The sequence below is a fragment of the Diadema setosum genome, chromosome 4 (genome assembly GCF_964275005.1).
Source record: "Diadema setosum chromosome 4, eeDiaSeto1, whole genome shotgun sequence".
Lineage (NCBI taxonomy): Eukaryota > Metazoa > Echinodermata > Echinoidea > Diadematoida > Diadematidae > Diadema > Diadema setosum.
Genome location: NC_092688.1, coordinates 14,616,028 through 14,633,590, shown reverse-complemented (window position 1 = coordinate 14,633,590; position 17,563 = coordinate 14,616,028). Strand labels below are relative to the sequence as shown.

General features: G+C 37.0%; 2 protein-coding genes across 2 annotated transcripts in view; one reads left to right on the top strand and one right to left on the bottom strand.

Moving 5' to 3' along the window:
- LOC140227571 (sodium- and chloride-dependent GABA transporter ine-like) overlaps positions 1-4,600 on the top strand; it is an 84,750-nt gene extending 80,150 nt beyond the window's left edge. Inside the window, exon 14 of the mRNA XM_072307987.1 lies at positions 166-4,600. Coding sequence (XP_072164088.1) covers positions 166-306 — 141 coding nt within the window. The 3' untranslated portion in view covers positions 307-4,600. The remainder of the gene's footprint in view (positions 1-165) is intronic.
- Positions 4,601-4,909: 309 nt separating this feature from the next.
- LOC140227569 (ribosome maturation protein SBDS-like) lies at positions 4,910-14,210 on the bottom strand. The gene is made up of 5 exons (XM_072307986.1): positions 13,546-14,210; positions 12,251-12,380; positions 11,513-11,713; positions 10,796-10,966; positions 4,910-9,409 (listed from the first exon to the last, which is right to left on the bottom strand). Exons 1-5 carry the CDS (start codon positions 13,677-13,679, stop codon positions 9,281-9,283), a joined length of 765 nt encoding a protein of 254 aa, XP_072164087.1. The 5' UTR covers positions 13,680-14,210; the 3' UTR covers positions 4,910-9,280.
- Positions 14,211-17,563: the final 3,353 nt, after the last annotated feature.

Sequence of the window (17,563 nt, the reverse complement as noted above, 5' to 3'; positions counted from 1 at the left end):
GTTGGCAGGGCAAGTAAAACAAATATACTTGAAAACTAGAGAAACGTTTGTCATGCATCTTGGCCCAAATCTGATTAAGTTTTTCAAAACTCATAGTAGAAACGTGACTGAATCATATACTCATTTTTTTTGTGTGTGTATTTCTCGGCTGTCACCCCTATGCAGCGCTTCCTGAATAGCCTCAAGTCCGACTTCGACGATGAGACGCATGTGAGGCTGATGACGAAGGAGACCAGCAATGGAATTGAGCTGAATGGCGCGAGCCTCCCTCCGTCCTACGACATGGTCATGACCAACGGTGTCTAAGACGTGACCCCGACCCCGTCTACCGCACGGACATGGGTCATGACGTGCACAAGTTTCGTAGAGCCACTTGAATGTTAAGTTTTTCGATCATATTTTATAAGCTCTTACAAGCATTGCTAGGACGTCGTCAGGGCCAGCCTGGGTAGATAGATATGCAAGCGTAGGATTATTTGGTGGTTTGTTTCGTGCTTGGCTGATCCTTCCATGAAGGGCTGCAGCTACACGGAGAAAGATGAACTGTAATAAGTGGAATACTTGAGATTGATGTACAGTCTATACCAGTGAGATGTCATTCCATAGTATAGAGACTCCTGTAAACCTCTTCTATGTAAATATCGGTAGTTGTTCTGAAGGGTTGCGATGGATCACACAAAAACGCGTCGATTCCTCTGAAATTCAAAGGAATGAATCGTGTATAAACAGCCTCTTGCAAGTAGTGTATTCCCACTTGATAACACTTAGAGTGTATTTGTTCCTTTCTCAAAGGGCAGAGAAAGTTGTTGAATGATGCAAGGTGCAGATTTTTCTCACCTCAAATGTGTATTCGCGCTGTGTCAAAGAGAACCAGAGGTTTATGTGGAGTATGATTATGCAACGTCACAGGAACTGGTTAGAAGAATACTGTCTCTCCTCATTTCAGTAAGATACGACCTTCTGTAGATGATATGAAATCATGGTAAATGTTTAGAAAAAAAAAAGTTAAAACACCTCAAATTGATACTGGTTAGAAAGTTACAATGTCTTTCATTTTTCAGAGAGAAAAGAAATTGTGCTTTAACAGCACTTGTCTGATTTTTATATCTTGTACTGTATCCTGATGAGTCTATATGAAGTTTTGCCAATATCAGGAGATCAGTGGCAGACTTTTAAAATGCTTTGTCAGGCGATAATTATGAATACAACAACGAAATGAAAATAATGAATAACAAAGATATTTAAAGTGAAACAGTTTGTGTGGGTTGCTGGAATCATGCGTAGTAATTCACTTTGTAAAGGGAATGGTGCATTAAATGTTAATTACTTACTAATAACTTTTTAGTTAATCAATGTCTCTTATAACAAAAATGCAAATATTAATAACCTTCATGTAGTACTACAGTTTTGATCGAGTAATTCTGATATGCTTTTGGTGTTTGTTTTCTGTTAAGTGATGGGTAGATCCAATACTGTCGTTTATCCCTTTAAGGAGTCTTTTATGTCGTAAGCTATCCATCCATAAATAGCAGGGTATGTCTACATGTGATGAACGTTTGCGTAGAATTTGTTAGTCTTTCACTTAATGCTAACCATATACAGATGCTGAGACCATGTAGTTGGCCATTATGCCTGCTCACCGATGTAGACTTTCTGCAATCCAGAATGATTGACGAACTGTATGCTGGCCAAAGTAGAAATGATGTTTCTATGTTTACTTGTGTATGATGTATGATATGTTTCTTAGAGCGTCACTGATATTGTTTATTCTGTTAGTGTAGTATTATTACCTAAATGGCATCACCATGATTTTTTTTTCTATTCTTTTTTTGACAGTCATGATTCAGAATCAGTATTTATTAAGAGCTGCAGGTAGAAGAGATGTTCAAGGAATTAGGTCAAAATAATTCAATCTTGGGAGCAATGAATATATACTTTTAATAGATCTGATTTGTACATCCAAGCTTTTGTCTGTTGTTTTGTGATATGCCGAAATATCTACAAATTTAGTTATGATATCATGTGGGCTTTGTGGTTACCATGGGGATGTTAATGATTGACATCACCCCAGGGGCTCTGTGGTTGTATGCTTACAGGGCTTGATGATGAGGTCGAGGGTTCAAGCTCCACAACTTCTTTTGGCCGTTGCATATGGCTATCGTTAGCATTCACTGGGACAACATGTATACCCAGTCTGCGCTACATTATATTGTAAAGTAGTCGTCGAAGGGTTGATGCTATTGAACTTCTTCGTTGTAATGCGTGCTGAGTAAAACCGCCACCCAAATGAATGTTAATGATAGCTGTAGACATACCCAGCATGCACGTAATCACACGAAAATAGTCCGAGGGCATATTCAAAGTAAGTTGTTGTTGCATTTGTTGTAAGGGTCGTGTGGTCTACGTAGAGTCATTCATACTGTATGTGAAGTAGGACATGTCATATTGTGTGTGATTTATGCAACACGGACAATATCATCACAGGAATTCTCTCACCCTTTTAAATGCTGTAACTGTAGTTACAGATTGTCATTCTGGTTTGTACATGTGTCATGAGCACAGGCAAAGTTTTGGAAGTCCTCATCAACATGTTAGAAACCATCTGTGATATTTTGCAAAGTTAGTTTATTTTTGTGTGAGAGACAGAAGAATCTGTTGTGTTTTGTAAAAGTGACAAAATATGCAAACATCATGTAGTATGCATCCTTTCTTTTTTTAACAGTAAGAAGAGTCGGATCACAGCTACCAAGTTTTGTACCAATTATTAAACCCTTCTCTTTTCACACTAAGAAAACATGTATTTGCATATTTCCTAGAGAGCAACGTATTTGTGGACTTTACAAACTCTATTTATCAGTCGAGTACTAAAACCGAGGGCAAGCTTCCGGGATAGTTAAAACAGTTTAATGTTGAAATATCTCTTTTTACCAGCCCTTTCATAGACAAGTGTCAGTATTGTTTGTAGAAGTTGAAATGTAGTCTTATGCTTTGTTGTTGTTGTTTTTTTACTATGCAGCTTAGTTAGAGGAACTAATGCCTACGTCATAATGAGAGTGGAAATTCATAAGGGACAATTTCACGTACCTGGTGTGTGATCCAATTTCAAGTTTGATACTGAAGGCTCAAAGTTTGTTTGTTTTTTATTTGTTTTTGTTTCATAAACATTTTCCACATGTAGATGTAGAATAATTTGGACCGTCTTTCGTGTCTGAGCAATAAGACCTCTAGGCTTGATGTGTGATGCACATGAAAGCTGTGTCAAATATTACACTTTAGAAACCTGTGTTGCAGGTGTGTTATGGTGGTGAAATAACAATCTTCATCGTTAAAATGTCTGCACAGCAGTTCTGTGATCTAAATGCATGGAAGTCTAAATTTTATTCATGGTTCTGTGCATGTGGGGGATCAAGAAGGAAAAATTCTCAATTTTTTATACTTTCATGTTTGTCTGTTTTTGTTTTCTTTGCAAAGATGTCTTGACTTTTGTAAACTGTTTCCTTGATCACTGAAGTAAATTGTTGAATATGCCATGATAGTATGATAGTACAAGCCCACATAGTGAAACATCACACATATCTATAAAATACACTGTACAATGTATGTTACCCTTCATTTGACACCTCAGGTCTTACATGGTAAATAAGTAGCCAATGATCACAGAACCAGAGCTTGTTGGCAAGACGAAGCTTCAAAAGGTGATTCTCCACCGAGTAAAGTGTATTGCATAGAAATCAGTGTGTTGCACTGTATCAGTTTTTTGCCACTTGTGCACCGCTTTGGGGAAGGGCTACGAGTGAGATAACACTTGCAGCTTGTAATAACTGAAGAGCCCTTACGGAGATCAGTGCCCATGACACTTAGAAGCTTCCCTGGATAAGTAAGACCGTAATTTTTACCCCCCCCCCCCCCTACAGTGTAGATGTACAATATCACACCTCCTTGGTGGGTCAAATTGTAGAGTACATTGTATATATCATACAGGACGACATTTCCAAAATATTCTCAGGATTTACTGTTTTCTGGTGATGCCTTGTTCAATCCAAGTTCAGTTTTCTTACCCGCTGTTTCTGAGATGAATCTGATGAAAATGTCAACCAGCCGACACTAAACCCTCCTTTCCCATCTTGATATTTGTATATTTACCTCATTTGGAAATGTACCACTCTTTGATGAAGTCTACAAAGATTTTGCTTTCACTCCTTGTACAGAAGAATCAGAAATATAGTGTCTCAAATGTTTCAGTGCTCTTTTCCTGATAACAAGATTGAACGTAGCACACTAGTAGACTATGCCTTTGTCAGACGACCAGCTCTTCACGACGCTACACTTGTACACCAACTGCCTTGTGTAATTTCCATTGCGTTCATAAAGGCGCAAACATGCTTAGTGTAAACTTTGATACACCAAAGACATCATGTCATATAGTTGTGATTCACATATCATGTTTGATTATTATTGAATGTGTAGAAGTACATTATGATTTACAATGTAGTGCTAAACACATAGTTGAGGAGTGAAGACAGTTTTGTAGGTGGATTTATACACAATCTGAGAGTCAATGTAACAGTGAAAATAAAATCATGTTATGTCTGTTTACTAAGGTCTGTGTCCATGCCTGTTACTGTTTGAGTCAATTTTTTGCAGATTTTGTGATGGCAAAATACAAATTTGCTGATGTCTTCATTAAAGGCATAATTTACCATTTGCAGATGAAACAAAAACCCAGCATTAGTGCTTTGAAATAGTTCTAAAATGTGAGTTAGGGATAGAAACAACCACTGTCAAAATTTGAATCCGTATTATTGATGTTAAGTGTTGTGAAATACACAAAATGTGAACAATAGTCATAATAAAAATGTTTCCAGACTGAACCGTATACAGTTACGGTTTATTGAGAAAAACCCCGACATCTCCTTATATTTTAGGTTTTATTGCAAATATTTCATGTGGTAGGATGTTTTATGATACAACAGACCTACACATACGCATCAAATGTGATATCTTGAACATTTTTGAAATCACTGCTCCCAAAGGTAAACTGGACCTTTAAGCAAATTGGTATGCATGATTTTGCACATTGTAGTTTAAATCATCAATGGTATTTTTAATTTTTAATTTTTAATTTTTTCAATTCAAATTTTATTAAGAAACACTAAAATTGCCACAGTAATACTCATGAATAAATTATGCATGACTTTGTATATAAAGACATATCAGCACATCAATATGTCAATTATATATCTTCATTCAAAGGAGACTGAAATCCAAATACATATTATAAAAGGAATCGAGGGAATGCAGCAACATTAGTAGAATACATCTGTTAAGTTTGAGGAAAAATGGACACTCTGTTGAAAAGTTAAAAACTTTGAACATTTTGGTACAGGCATCACTGGATGAGAAGACCACAACACTGTGCTGTCACATATGGACAACTATACATTTCATAAAGAAAATATATTTCAACATAATTTCACTTTTCTAACACAATGAAAAAGCAGTTGACTTCACCTTTTCAGAAAGCGGGGGGAGTAATATTCCCATAAAATATGTCAGTAACAAGCCGAGAGAATTTGTAAAATTCATTAAAAAAAAAAAAAATTTTCTTTATATCGTACATACATGACATGAACTGTAGTAGTTTACTCATCCAGCGGTGGCTTCACTGAAACTAGCTTTTCAACGGATTGCCCGATATTCCTCGAACTTTCACTGATGTGCTCTGCTATTATTGCTGCATTCATTCAATCCACCATATTTTGGCATTGCTCCCTTTAAGCACTTGGATCTCAACATCAATATGCATTTCAGTTAGGTACTTTGATAACAAAAGAGGCTTATTAAATTTAAATCTATTGCAAATATAAAGACACTCATTAGCAAGATTGTCAACCCAAGTCAGGAGGCCATGCAATGAAAACATAGTTAATTCCTTTTATTAAATCAAGAGAAAAGTGGGCCTGAACTACATCAGATACAATTCTTATACTACAGATTCATTAAATCATGAATGCGACATAGTAAGGTGATTGGTATAGGAAGATATCTTAACAGAGATATGAAAGTTGATATACAGTACAATGTACATTTTGTATCATCAGTGTATAAACACTTCTACTATCTAATAACAAAGGTTCCATTTGTGTTTTTCATTGATAATTGGCATCACACTCTAGGACTCTTCTTGTCTCCCTTGTTTTCTTTAAGTTTTCACTTTTTGTTGACCAACGACCACAATTTGATTTGAATTGATAATTCTTTTCATTCGAACATTTAATCTTCATAATGAAAACTTCTCTTTCATATATAAGCTCTGTTTTGGTCATATGCCATTGTTTTTTTCAGTTGCAGAATTATCCAGAGCCCCTAAATTGTTGAATTCGCAATTGATCCATCAGTTGGCGACACACTTTAGCAGATGATCACTTTAAAAGATGACCATAAGAGTTACTCTACCTGTCTCTAATTGGTACAATTCTTTCTTATTTTTTTTTATTTATTTATTTTTTTTTTGGGGGGGGAGGGTTGATTTTGTACAGATTTTATAAATTCAACAAAGTCCATCTTTTCTATCTCTGATATGGCGTACAAAAATTGCTGAATCCAGAGTTGCCAATTTGATGGAAAGCAGATAATTTCTGCAGAAAAATTACTCAAGGACATGATGAGTTCGACCATTGTCAGGGATGCCAACCTTGTAAACAGCATTGTAGTATTCTCAGGGCTGAAAAGGTGCATTTTGTTGGAAAGACAATATTTTTACTTTTATTCCATAGACATGTGTAGAAATAGAATTTGGGCAAAAAAAAAAAAGTATTTATTGATGAAATCTGCAGTATTTTTTGAGAAAAAAAAATACATATAAGATGTAACAAAAAAAAGTTAACAGTTGGGATCCCTGCATTGCTGCTTGTTTGAAGTTGTTGGTTAAAACAAAACAATATCATTGACATACTGTAAAATGAGGAATGTTTGCATGCATTTTAATTTTGCAAATTTTGCCAAGATTTGCAAAATTAAAACGCACACTAAAGTTCTTGTATACACTGTACGCATTGAATGCAAGTGTCAATTTGAGAAAATTTCATGCTGCAAGAAAGGCTGTCAGCTTCAGTTCACATAAATTTCATGCCATGGAAATATCTTGCTTTACCGTACACTCAATCACACCTACAATTTTTAACATATGTCTCAGAAGTCGCATCATTCGACAAATACTTTGTCTCTTGTTACTGAATGAACTGACACGAAAAGAGGTCACCTCACTTTCATCAGCTGCCAAGCTGCAACACCAGAGAGCTTGAAATACGACTACCACATGCTCATCTACTGTAGCTGCCATACATTTACCACTGGCTCCATCTGTAGGAATTTCACAAGTTGATTGACATCTGGAAATTACCAACATGCAACAGTATTAACGCGAATACATGAGTGCAATGTTTGTAGGTATCACCTGCCATATGAAGTGTGCTCACATTATAATGAACATGGTTATGATGAAATTATGTTGAAATGGAGTACAAATTCAGGTCCAAAAATTATTATCTATATGATGACATAAATGGTATCCCGCGGTACCAAATAAAAATCAGCCATCTTGTTGAATTTTTTTTTTTCAAAGGTTGTGCCCTGGGTGCCAAAAATAGGTACTGCTGGAGCTTGCGCGCGCTAGCCACTGCACTACACTGCACTAAACCACACGCTAGTGGTATCGCAGCTTCCATGCATGCACAGTATAACATGCAGTGGCATGGGAATGACTATGTACGTACCGGTACATTTTTCTCTGGCTGTCCTCGAGTGGACGTGAGGTGGCGCTACACAATGCGGTTACCCGGGGTACTACGGTACCCCGGGTAACGCGTGATGCATCATATGTGGATAAATACTTCAGTTGTTCGTCTTTAACAAAATTCTAATATAACAAAAGAATACTAGCTGTTAGTCCTGAGGACTTCTTTATGACGGAAGTCACCTACACAAGTAATAATCGGCAACTTTAGTACAGTGCACATTCTGGACCTGTTTCTCCATTAGGAATCTAATGAGAATTTTAGGGTTTCTGGGACACACACTGTATTAGGTTTTCTATAGCTCAGTTGGTAGAGCACTTGGTCTAGCAATCCGGAGGTCTTGGGTTCAAATCTAGATGGAATCCCATTTTCTTTGCCCAATTTTCACTAATTAATTTTATTCATTTCTGGTCAGTTTTCCCTTTGTTTGCATTTATTATACCCTTGGCTTTGTCTGACATGTTCCAATATTAAAGTGAAAAATTATGCCCACAAAATACATATCTTATATGGTCATTCTATGATTTACAATGCAGGAAGTAACCCTTACAATGTACTGCATGAATCTTTTGCACCTCCCTCCCTATAGGCCTAAGTTTTAAAATCTTATTCCTCATGAATGGAAACAACAGATAAAATTATGCACAGAGTCTTCAAGAACAACCCAGATTTGCAGTTAACCCGTTGAGGATGGGCTGACATTGCTATAACACATATTTCCGATGGACACCTGCCTGAGTATACTTGGGTCTAGTCTTTAATAACAGGTTAACACACTAATTACAAATCTTCTAGCATTCATTGTATGTTAGAGTTGGTAAGTGGAACGCACTTCTGTTCGGCATGGGGAACTTTGATCTTTGAACAACTTACATATGTACAATGTTTATCTTGCAAACCGATTAAACATTATGAAGTTATGGTGATAAACTTATGGATTACATGACCAAGTACATGTATCAGTGCAAACAGCTATGTCAATACATTTTCCAAAATGTTTGGTTGATATAACATGTATAAAACCCTGATCTTTTGAGAACAATCCAGACAGAAGGCATGTCAGAATAATGAAAAGAAAAACAGCTTTTCAGAATCACCCGATAAGTGTGCTGTACATTCATCTCCCCTGCCCTCTGTAGATAAAGATCTCAGTGCAACTGGTTCCACATGCATCAGGCAGTATGTGACTGGTAGATTATAAGCAGGCATCTCCTCTGATCTGATGTTGTAACAAATCTGCACATCATGCTTGGTCTCCATGGAGACTGTCCTTGCACTCATCATCTGAACAGACGCCAATTTCGATTAAAAAAGGGGAAACTGCTTTAGAATTGCACTGCTTCATCTCCGGAGAGTGTTAAATTCTTGATTTTTCAGCTATACCCTCTGAATGCAAGATATACTCTTTCCGCTTGGCAAGTGGTTGATTCCAAACTTGGAAGAGCTTACTGTCCCCGATTACGAAGATATGGCCAAGCGAGGGCTCACTCTAATCTTTCGTCTCCTTCCTCCACTTCCTTGAGTGACAGGACCTCCACCATGCCCCGCCCCCTGGTGCTGGTTGTCACGAGCTCCTCCATCTCTCGGTAGCAACCGGGATCTGCCAGACACACCTAGACAGGCAAACAAAACATGATACGGATTGATAGGGGATGACCGACTTCCAAGAGAAGACCTGTTTCTATGGTAGCAATCCCAATGCTCATTCTCATCTCCAAAGTTTAAAATAATACCCCATGAGGAGGGTTTTCCCCCTAAACTTCTTCAAGTTTCAAGTTTCAAGTTTCAAGTTTATTTAACCAATTCATTAAACATTTGACATTCTACAAAAGGATACAGCATTAAGAATAATGAATGGTTTGGGACCCCAAAAGAAGCAGAGCTTGTAAAAAAGGGGTCCCGGATAAACATATAAAACAAAGCATAACATACTAAAGTTTTAAACATATTAACAAGCAGTATAATAGTAACATATTTACATAGGAAAACATACTAAAGCAAAACATACTAAAGTTTTAAACATATTAACAAGAAGTATAATAGTAACATATTTACATAGGACAGATGCAACACAAGCACACACACACACACGCGCGCACACACACACATTCAATCACACAAACACGTGTCACAAAAACGCTCATGCACATACATATAATTCACATGAAATTGCAGAAAGATACTTTCTATTTTACTATACTTTTAAATTCAGCTTCCCTGATCAATTCTTGTTTTACAAATTTGCGCAAATACCAAAGCATCCACAGTTCCCCAGTTACTGTGTTGCTGGGTTCTGGGCCAAATGTGTCTACGGGAGAGTGATGCCCAGGGTAATCCCAGATCACATGTGAACATGCAAACAGGGGAGGCAACGAAGGCTACGCTCCCAGTAGGCGCCAGATATGTCAAATTGTGGTGTACGGTGACTACCCAATAGTCAGTTTACTCTGCTCTATCTTGCCATATTTGATTGACTGAATTCAGAACAACCTCCCACAGTAATAGTGAGAGAAAGCCATCACAGTGCAGGGAAATAGCAAGGAAGTTTAAATGTAGTTGAACATTCAGGAGAGTTGGCAAATAAACACTAGGACTGTCCAAATCAAAACACCATGGTACTATCCTTCATGGCAATTAAAAAGCTTTGAACTTGGAAACAACTTTTCAAACATACACAAGAATAAATCAAAACAAAATTTATGGAACAAAACAGAGAAGAAAAGTGACCTTCTTTTGTAGCAGTCTCGCCTTAAATTTGGTGACTTTACCAGTGACAGGTAATATACAACTTTTTCCTCCCTTTATTAATCCTGAAGATTAGTGCAGATATCTCCACATTTTAGTGTGTTTCACCACTTCACCAGGATTTCAACCTGCTCTTTAGGAGAGAAATGAAGGTAGTTCTGTTTACATGCATCTTATAGGGTAGAGCTCTCCTATGCATGGGACAATGTACGCATAATTATATATTGCAAAATATTTCACAGGCAGTGACTTACAATCTCCATGTTCTCACTGAAGTCCTCTTCTTCAATCTTTGTGATGAGCTGTGTCAACTTGCTCTTGATTTTCTTGGCCTCCTTGGCCGGCAGCACTATCCTCAGCCTCATCTGGGCCCGGTCTATCGGCATTGTCTCCGTCTCACGCAGCTTGCGGATCACCTCCAGGGCCTGTTGGTCATCAACACAGCAACTCATGCATGAATTATCATCCAATTATATTCTACAACTGTGATCTACAATTGTACATATGAGTCAGATATTATAAGGATGAAGTTAATATGTGTGTAGGAATTTGTATGTAATGTACACATGTATGTGAGGTCCATACAATGCATTACCATGATTTTTTAATCATCATTCTTCAAGTCACATTCTATTCATTATCATTATCATCTTAATCGTCATCTTCATTATCAGTATTCATGGTGGACATTTCTGAAAAAAAAAATCAAACATAATGGCAAGAAACATCACAGAAAAGGGAAATTCTGTCATGAGCACAGTGTCTAACTGGATGACAAAAAAGGGGATAAAAATATAAGCATACCTTTGCATGAAGGTCATGCAGTCAATTATTGTATAATATACTGCCAGTATATGTGAATATAATGTACATTACATGAGCATGTACAATTGTATATGCAAATACATGTTCAGATCTGCAGGTATCAAAGCGACTTCTCAATTCCACTTTGAATCCTGGCCGGGGCATACCTGTTGTTTCGTACTTCTGTTCGGCTTGACCGAGTAGTGGATGTCCTTCATCGCCCTTTCTATGATGCCCACCGTGTAGGGTCGCTTCGTCTCCGGGTTGACGCACTTCTCGGCCACAATGGTCGCGATGTCGCGGAACATGGACTCCAGCTGCTGGCTCCGCTCTTTGTCCGACACTTGGAGCTCCCCCTTCGCAAGAATCTAAAGCAGGGAGGTGGTATAATCACTACAAGGTGAATAAGTGGACACCACATATTATCAAGACAGTGTCTGTCTTAAAAATACAAAATTGCAATCCTACAGCAGTACAACCTTCCAACAGAAATCACAACTCATACACGATGCCACAAACTATGAAATGTTCACAACAATTTTGATGTGGAAAACATGAATTCTGTATGCAATTCTGACCTTCACAGTAAATTCACGTTTTGTTCATTTTGACCCTGTAGGGCCTACTCACCCAAGAAGACGTGAATTATTTGTTGGTAACTCCTGCAATTCTTTCACAAAACCTTTTTTGCTTTAAATTTCATACCATGGTACATACTAATACATCAACTTTTCATATTAATTGCCGTTTGATGCCCTGGTAGAATGATTTCCATATGCTTAAAAAAAAATAAAAAAAATACATAGAACATTTAATACCCTGCATCTCACTGCTACAAAGAAAACAACAATATTATCATCAACTTTATGTAAACAACAACTTCTTTTTGACAGGGTAAAATGTACCTGCTTGCATATTTCTGTCTGGTCTTCTGTTCCAAAAGCTTTGGTCAGATCTTCCCTCTTGGCAACTTGACCCTTGGAAACATTCACAAAGACTGTGTGAGTCTGGAGCACCTCATCAATGTCCTTCTCCCTGTGTTGGAAACAATGATAAAAGAAAGTCCATCAAAAAGATATGTTTGAAATAAAGTTGAGGTAAATTCAACATATAATCATCAAACAAAACTCACTGCTACATTAATCTATAATGTAGGTACAATATGTTTAAACAGGAGATGGACATCATATAGCGTGCAAATGAATCCACATCTCTATAGCATGCTGGCCTTATTCAGTCTTGCTTGTGACACTAAAAGTCTTTCAGCTTGTCTGCCTCGGGGAAAGGATTTGAATTTCTCTTCTTTTTTGCTCCTTTTTTTTTTTTTACATGTTGTTTATCTACACCCTACTTTAGTTTTGTGCATTTTTCATGGGTAACTATTCAGTGCAATATCAGCCTTCACAGTACTTTGATACAAACCTAATTGACCAACACACACTTACAATACAAGAGTGACTGGCTAGAGCTCATAGCCACTGGTACTGTTGTGGGAATATTTAAAAAGGCTTCTGACAAACTTCATAAAGGTATGAGAAAAGTTTTTTAGCCCTTTCTTTTCTTTATTTTCTCGAGCCACAAAATGTGCACAGAATTTACAAATTGTTCAACAATACCAATGACTTTTCATACAAGACAATGACTAGGGGTGCGTTCGAGCGCTCTCCTAAAGCGAACTGTACCGTACCGTACCCGCGCCAGAGGAGCGTTCAAACGCTCCTTAAGTGAACCGTACCATACTGTGCCGAGCCAAAAGTGGACCACTTCCTGATGTGCTCCAAAAGCGTACCAAAAGTTCGCTGTAAAGCATGCGCGTATCATGCGCATACGTCACAATGCAAAGACATCATTCTCTTTGTTCAGGACAGCTGTAAGTAGACTAGTTCAAGGGACAGGTGAATGACATTCTTGCTACAAACAAGCATGACCTTTTCTAAAAATAACTCATGAGGTACGCTTTCTCCACAGAGCGCTTGAACGCTCCAAAACTGGCACAGTTTGGTACGGTACGCTTTGGTTCAGTTCGCTCTGGTTCGCTTTAGAGCGCTCGAACGCACCCCTAGGCTTGTGGTAAAAAATGAAGATTAAAAAAAACATAAGTTACAGTATGTAAGAACACAAAAGAAGAAGCGTGTTACATTATGAGGAAAAATACAATGTATATTAGAGATCAAGTGTATAATTGACATTTTTTACTTACACTTTATTCCTCCATGACATGACCTTGTTCTTGTAGCAGGCAATCTCAAATCTCTTCCCAGTCTTTTTCATTCTGACAATGGCTACATTTGTCAGACGAATCTGGTTTGTTGGCGTAAATATCGTTCCCGACATTGTTGATGATGATGATGCCACACGTGCAACAACTTGTGAATCAGGGACTGACCATAAATAAAACTTTTATGGTACTAAAGTCTGCAAAAAAATGCAAAGCTACTCCCAATTCTGGTCAAGATTTAAGCTTGCTCCTTACAAACAATTAGTGATTCCACTTGTCACTTTTAAATTTACACTTAAAAATTGTTGAACCAGGTTTGGTAGCTGTCTTCACCTCTGCTCTATCTTATCACTCAGTATGATATCACAATAAACATGATAAAGGAATCAACCACATGCAAAACCTTTACATCACAAACACGATCTAGGATTAATAAATAGGTATGACTGGCAAGGTTCAACCAGAGTTACTACAACCAGAGATGCAAATATCTAACACAGCTCAGTGGTGATCTCACGCTTCTTATACTGTAGTTGCTGATGGTGATGGTCTATACACTTGCTTGGTGCAGTACTGTATGTAGGCCTACACTCAGCTCAGCAGAGCAGGATGATGGGGAAGAAGGCGAGTGGCAACACGATTGCGCAATCGAGCGCCACAGTGTGAAATGTGTGCAGGGGTCTACCAGTTCGTCTGCGTAGCCTTCATTATCACTATGTTCCCGCACGTGCAAAAATATGGTATTGTGTTTATATACTGGGTAGGCCTACTCCTTTCAGCAACGACGTAGGTAAACCTACTGGCAATTTTACGATGATGCTGATGCTTGGATATGTGTGCAGTGCTTCGATGTTCAGACAGTAGACGATCCAAAACACGTCGGGAAATGATCCGTGCGTAGATTGAGATATGCATAAAATTATGTACACACACCACTGTACATAAATGGCGTTCCATAAATACTGCATAGTATTTATGGAACGCCTCCCTGGAAAACTCATCTCACGTCCTGATGAATCAAGATGAATTTAGATCTAATAATAATCAAAGAAAAAAATTACATGTTTTATGACATTTAAAACGCATGTTGATTTGTGATGATTCACGATACCCTCAACATCACTTTCGTGAGAAACGAATATCTAGAAACAATCCAAATATGTTTAAATAAATTTTCTTATTTTCTTCATATTACTTGATTACCAAAAGAAAAAACAAAACACTTCCAAACCAAGATTCTGGTTGTGACATCATCTGTCAATCATAGCAAAAGTACTGATATGTTTAACAAAAGACATTGGAATGCACTTTCCCCTCGACTCAGTACAGCTTGCATGTTTCTGGGATATTAATGTGACTAAGTTACTAACAAAAGACATGACGAGAGAACATGCAAGTTGTGTAGAAAGAAAATGCAGAAATGAATTAAACCAAACCAAACCAAACCAACCAAGCTTATTTTCATTCTACTTCTCTGATCTCTCCCTCACACAAAATATAGGACCCGTATAACTATAACTATGTATATATATATATATATATATATATATATATATATATATATATATATATATATGTATGTATATATAAAGGTGTGACGGAGGAATGACTCACAGACGTTGCAGTAATGTTCACTATAGCCTTTTATTTTCCCGAGCTTTTGACCCGAGTTATGCTTGGGACGTAAACACAAAAGCAGAAAAGCAACCCGCCAATTTGCATGTATTTGAACAGAATAAGGCAAAAACAAGGCAAAATAAAAAGGCCAATCAAAACGGAATATATACATGTATATATATTTGGCATGAAATTCTTATGTATAATGTTACAGCACAAAATCCAATTCAAAATGCAAATTATTGAAAGCGAGTCTTATTATCGTGACATGGAGAGCAAATAGATATGCAGTTCAATTATCATAAGAGCTCAATTTACTTAACAAATAAACAATACAATAATTAACTAGAAGTCAACAAATGAAAACACACAACAATAGGCCTATCTACCCTGTGTATGCCACTTCACCTTTATCCGAGTGCTTATGAGTTTCATCAACAAATACGCCCAAACACATCATAACTAGGAACTTTTTTTCCAGATTTAAAGGACAAGTTCACCTTAATATACATGTGGATTGAGAGAATGTAGCAATATTAGTTGAAAACATTGCTAGAAGTTCGAGGACAAAGAGACAATCCGTTCAAAAGTTATGAGTTTTTGAAGTTGAATAATTCAGTGCCGCCATCGCTGGATGAGAAAATAGATCGACTCGGATATCACATGCATATAGAAGGGCAAACAAAATTGTGAAGAAAATTCTTTTCTTGCATTATAAAAGGCGACTCGACTTTCCTCTTTTAGAAGGCAAGGGAAATATTAGTTGTAAAAAAACCCAAAACCTGGGTAAGTAAGTAAATGAATACGCCTAAAGCACTATAATACCAAGTCAAGGGAACGTTTTGTTTTTTTTTTTAACAAAAAATGAAATTTACATCATGTATCTTACTGTATTTTCCTATATCGTTCTATAATATGCATGTGACATCATAAACACTGCAGTATAGTTTTCTCATCCTGCAGTGACTGCGCAGAAACTTTAAAAATTTTACTTTTTAATGTATCGTCCACGATAAAGGCATGCATTTGCAGTGAAAAAAACAACAACAAACAAACCAGCGTTATGAGTGCTTCAAAATAGTTTTAAAATGTGAGTTGGGGATAGAAACAACCAATGTAAAAATTTGAACCAGTATAATCGATGTTAAGTATTGTTAAATATACAAAATGTGAACAATAGTTATAATAAAATGTTTCCAGACTAAACCGTCTACAGTTATGGTTTAATGAGAAAAATAGTGATATCTCCTTATATTTTAGGCTTTACTGCAAAGTTTTTATATGGTATACAAAAGGATGTTTTGTGATACAATTGACCTATGCATATGCATGCATCAAAAGTGATATCTTGAACATTTTATTTTTAAATCACTGCTCCCAAATTTAAACAGGACCTTTAATATTCTTAATTCAAACTTTCACTCGGACCTCTCGTGTTCTATTGATATTGCTGCTTTAACTCAATCCACATGTATATTAGAGTGTCGACTTGTCCTTTGAAAGTTACTGAGGCAACAGAAAGAAGATGCCTGGGAAGAAAATGTCATATTGGTGGTTTGTTATATTATATACTCTCGCATATATGTTCTGTTCTAAACGCCAGTATCGAGTCTGTCCCTGTTCCTGTATATTTAGGACCCTGTCCTTATTTTCATTGTGTGACGGCTCAAAATTATATTAGATTATATCTAAGAATATAAGCCAGGGCATTTCATATACATAATTAGTACAAAAGAAAAGAAAATGTAAGTATAGGCCTACGTAGGTTGGATATGTGAAAAAAAAATTAAAAGTGAAGAATACACCAACTTGGACCGAGTTTGAAAGCATCAATTAATTTTGGTGTTCTGACAGATCCAACATCATATTCAGAGTATTTCCATATTATCATAGTTCCCAAATATATGCTAGTTTCCGGTTGTACATGTTGTACTATTAAACAAGTTAAGTTTTTGTCGTTATGCCTATAAGATCCTCTGATACAGGCGTGAAAAGAAATATATGCCATAATTTTATTTTCAGCCCTGTAACAGTAATAGGCCTAGGCCTATTTGACAGCAAAGCAAATACTTGTCTACAGGTACATGCATTTTCCTTCTCTCTCCTCCTACCCATCAATATCATTGTCTCCCTCTCCCTCTCTGATCTCTCCCCTCCCTCTCTCCCACTCTCTCAGTGTTTTGTTACTTTATTGTTTAGTGTTCGGTTGAGTGGGTCTGTGAATAACTTTTTCAGCTGTGTGCACAAGCATCAAATGAGATGGCCGGCTGATCTGAGCTCATACACTATTGAGTAAATTTCCGATGTTGCCGAACTTACCATTTTTTGCAAATAGTTGCAAACACGTGTCCGAAACTTCAAGAAACGTACCGCAATAATAAAT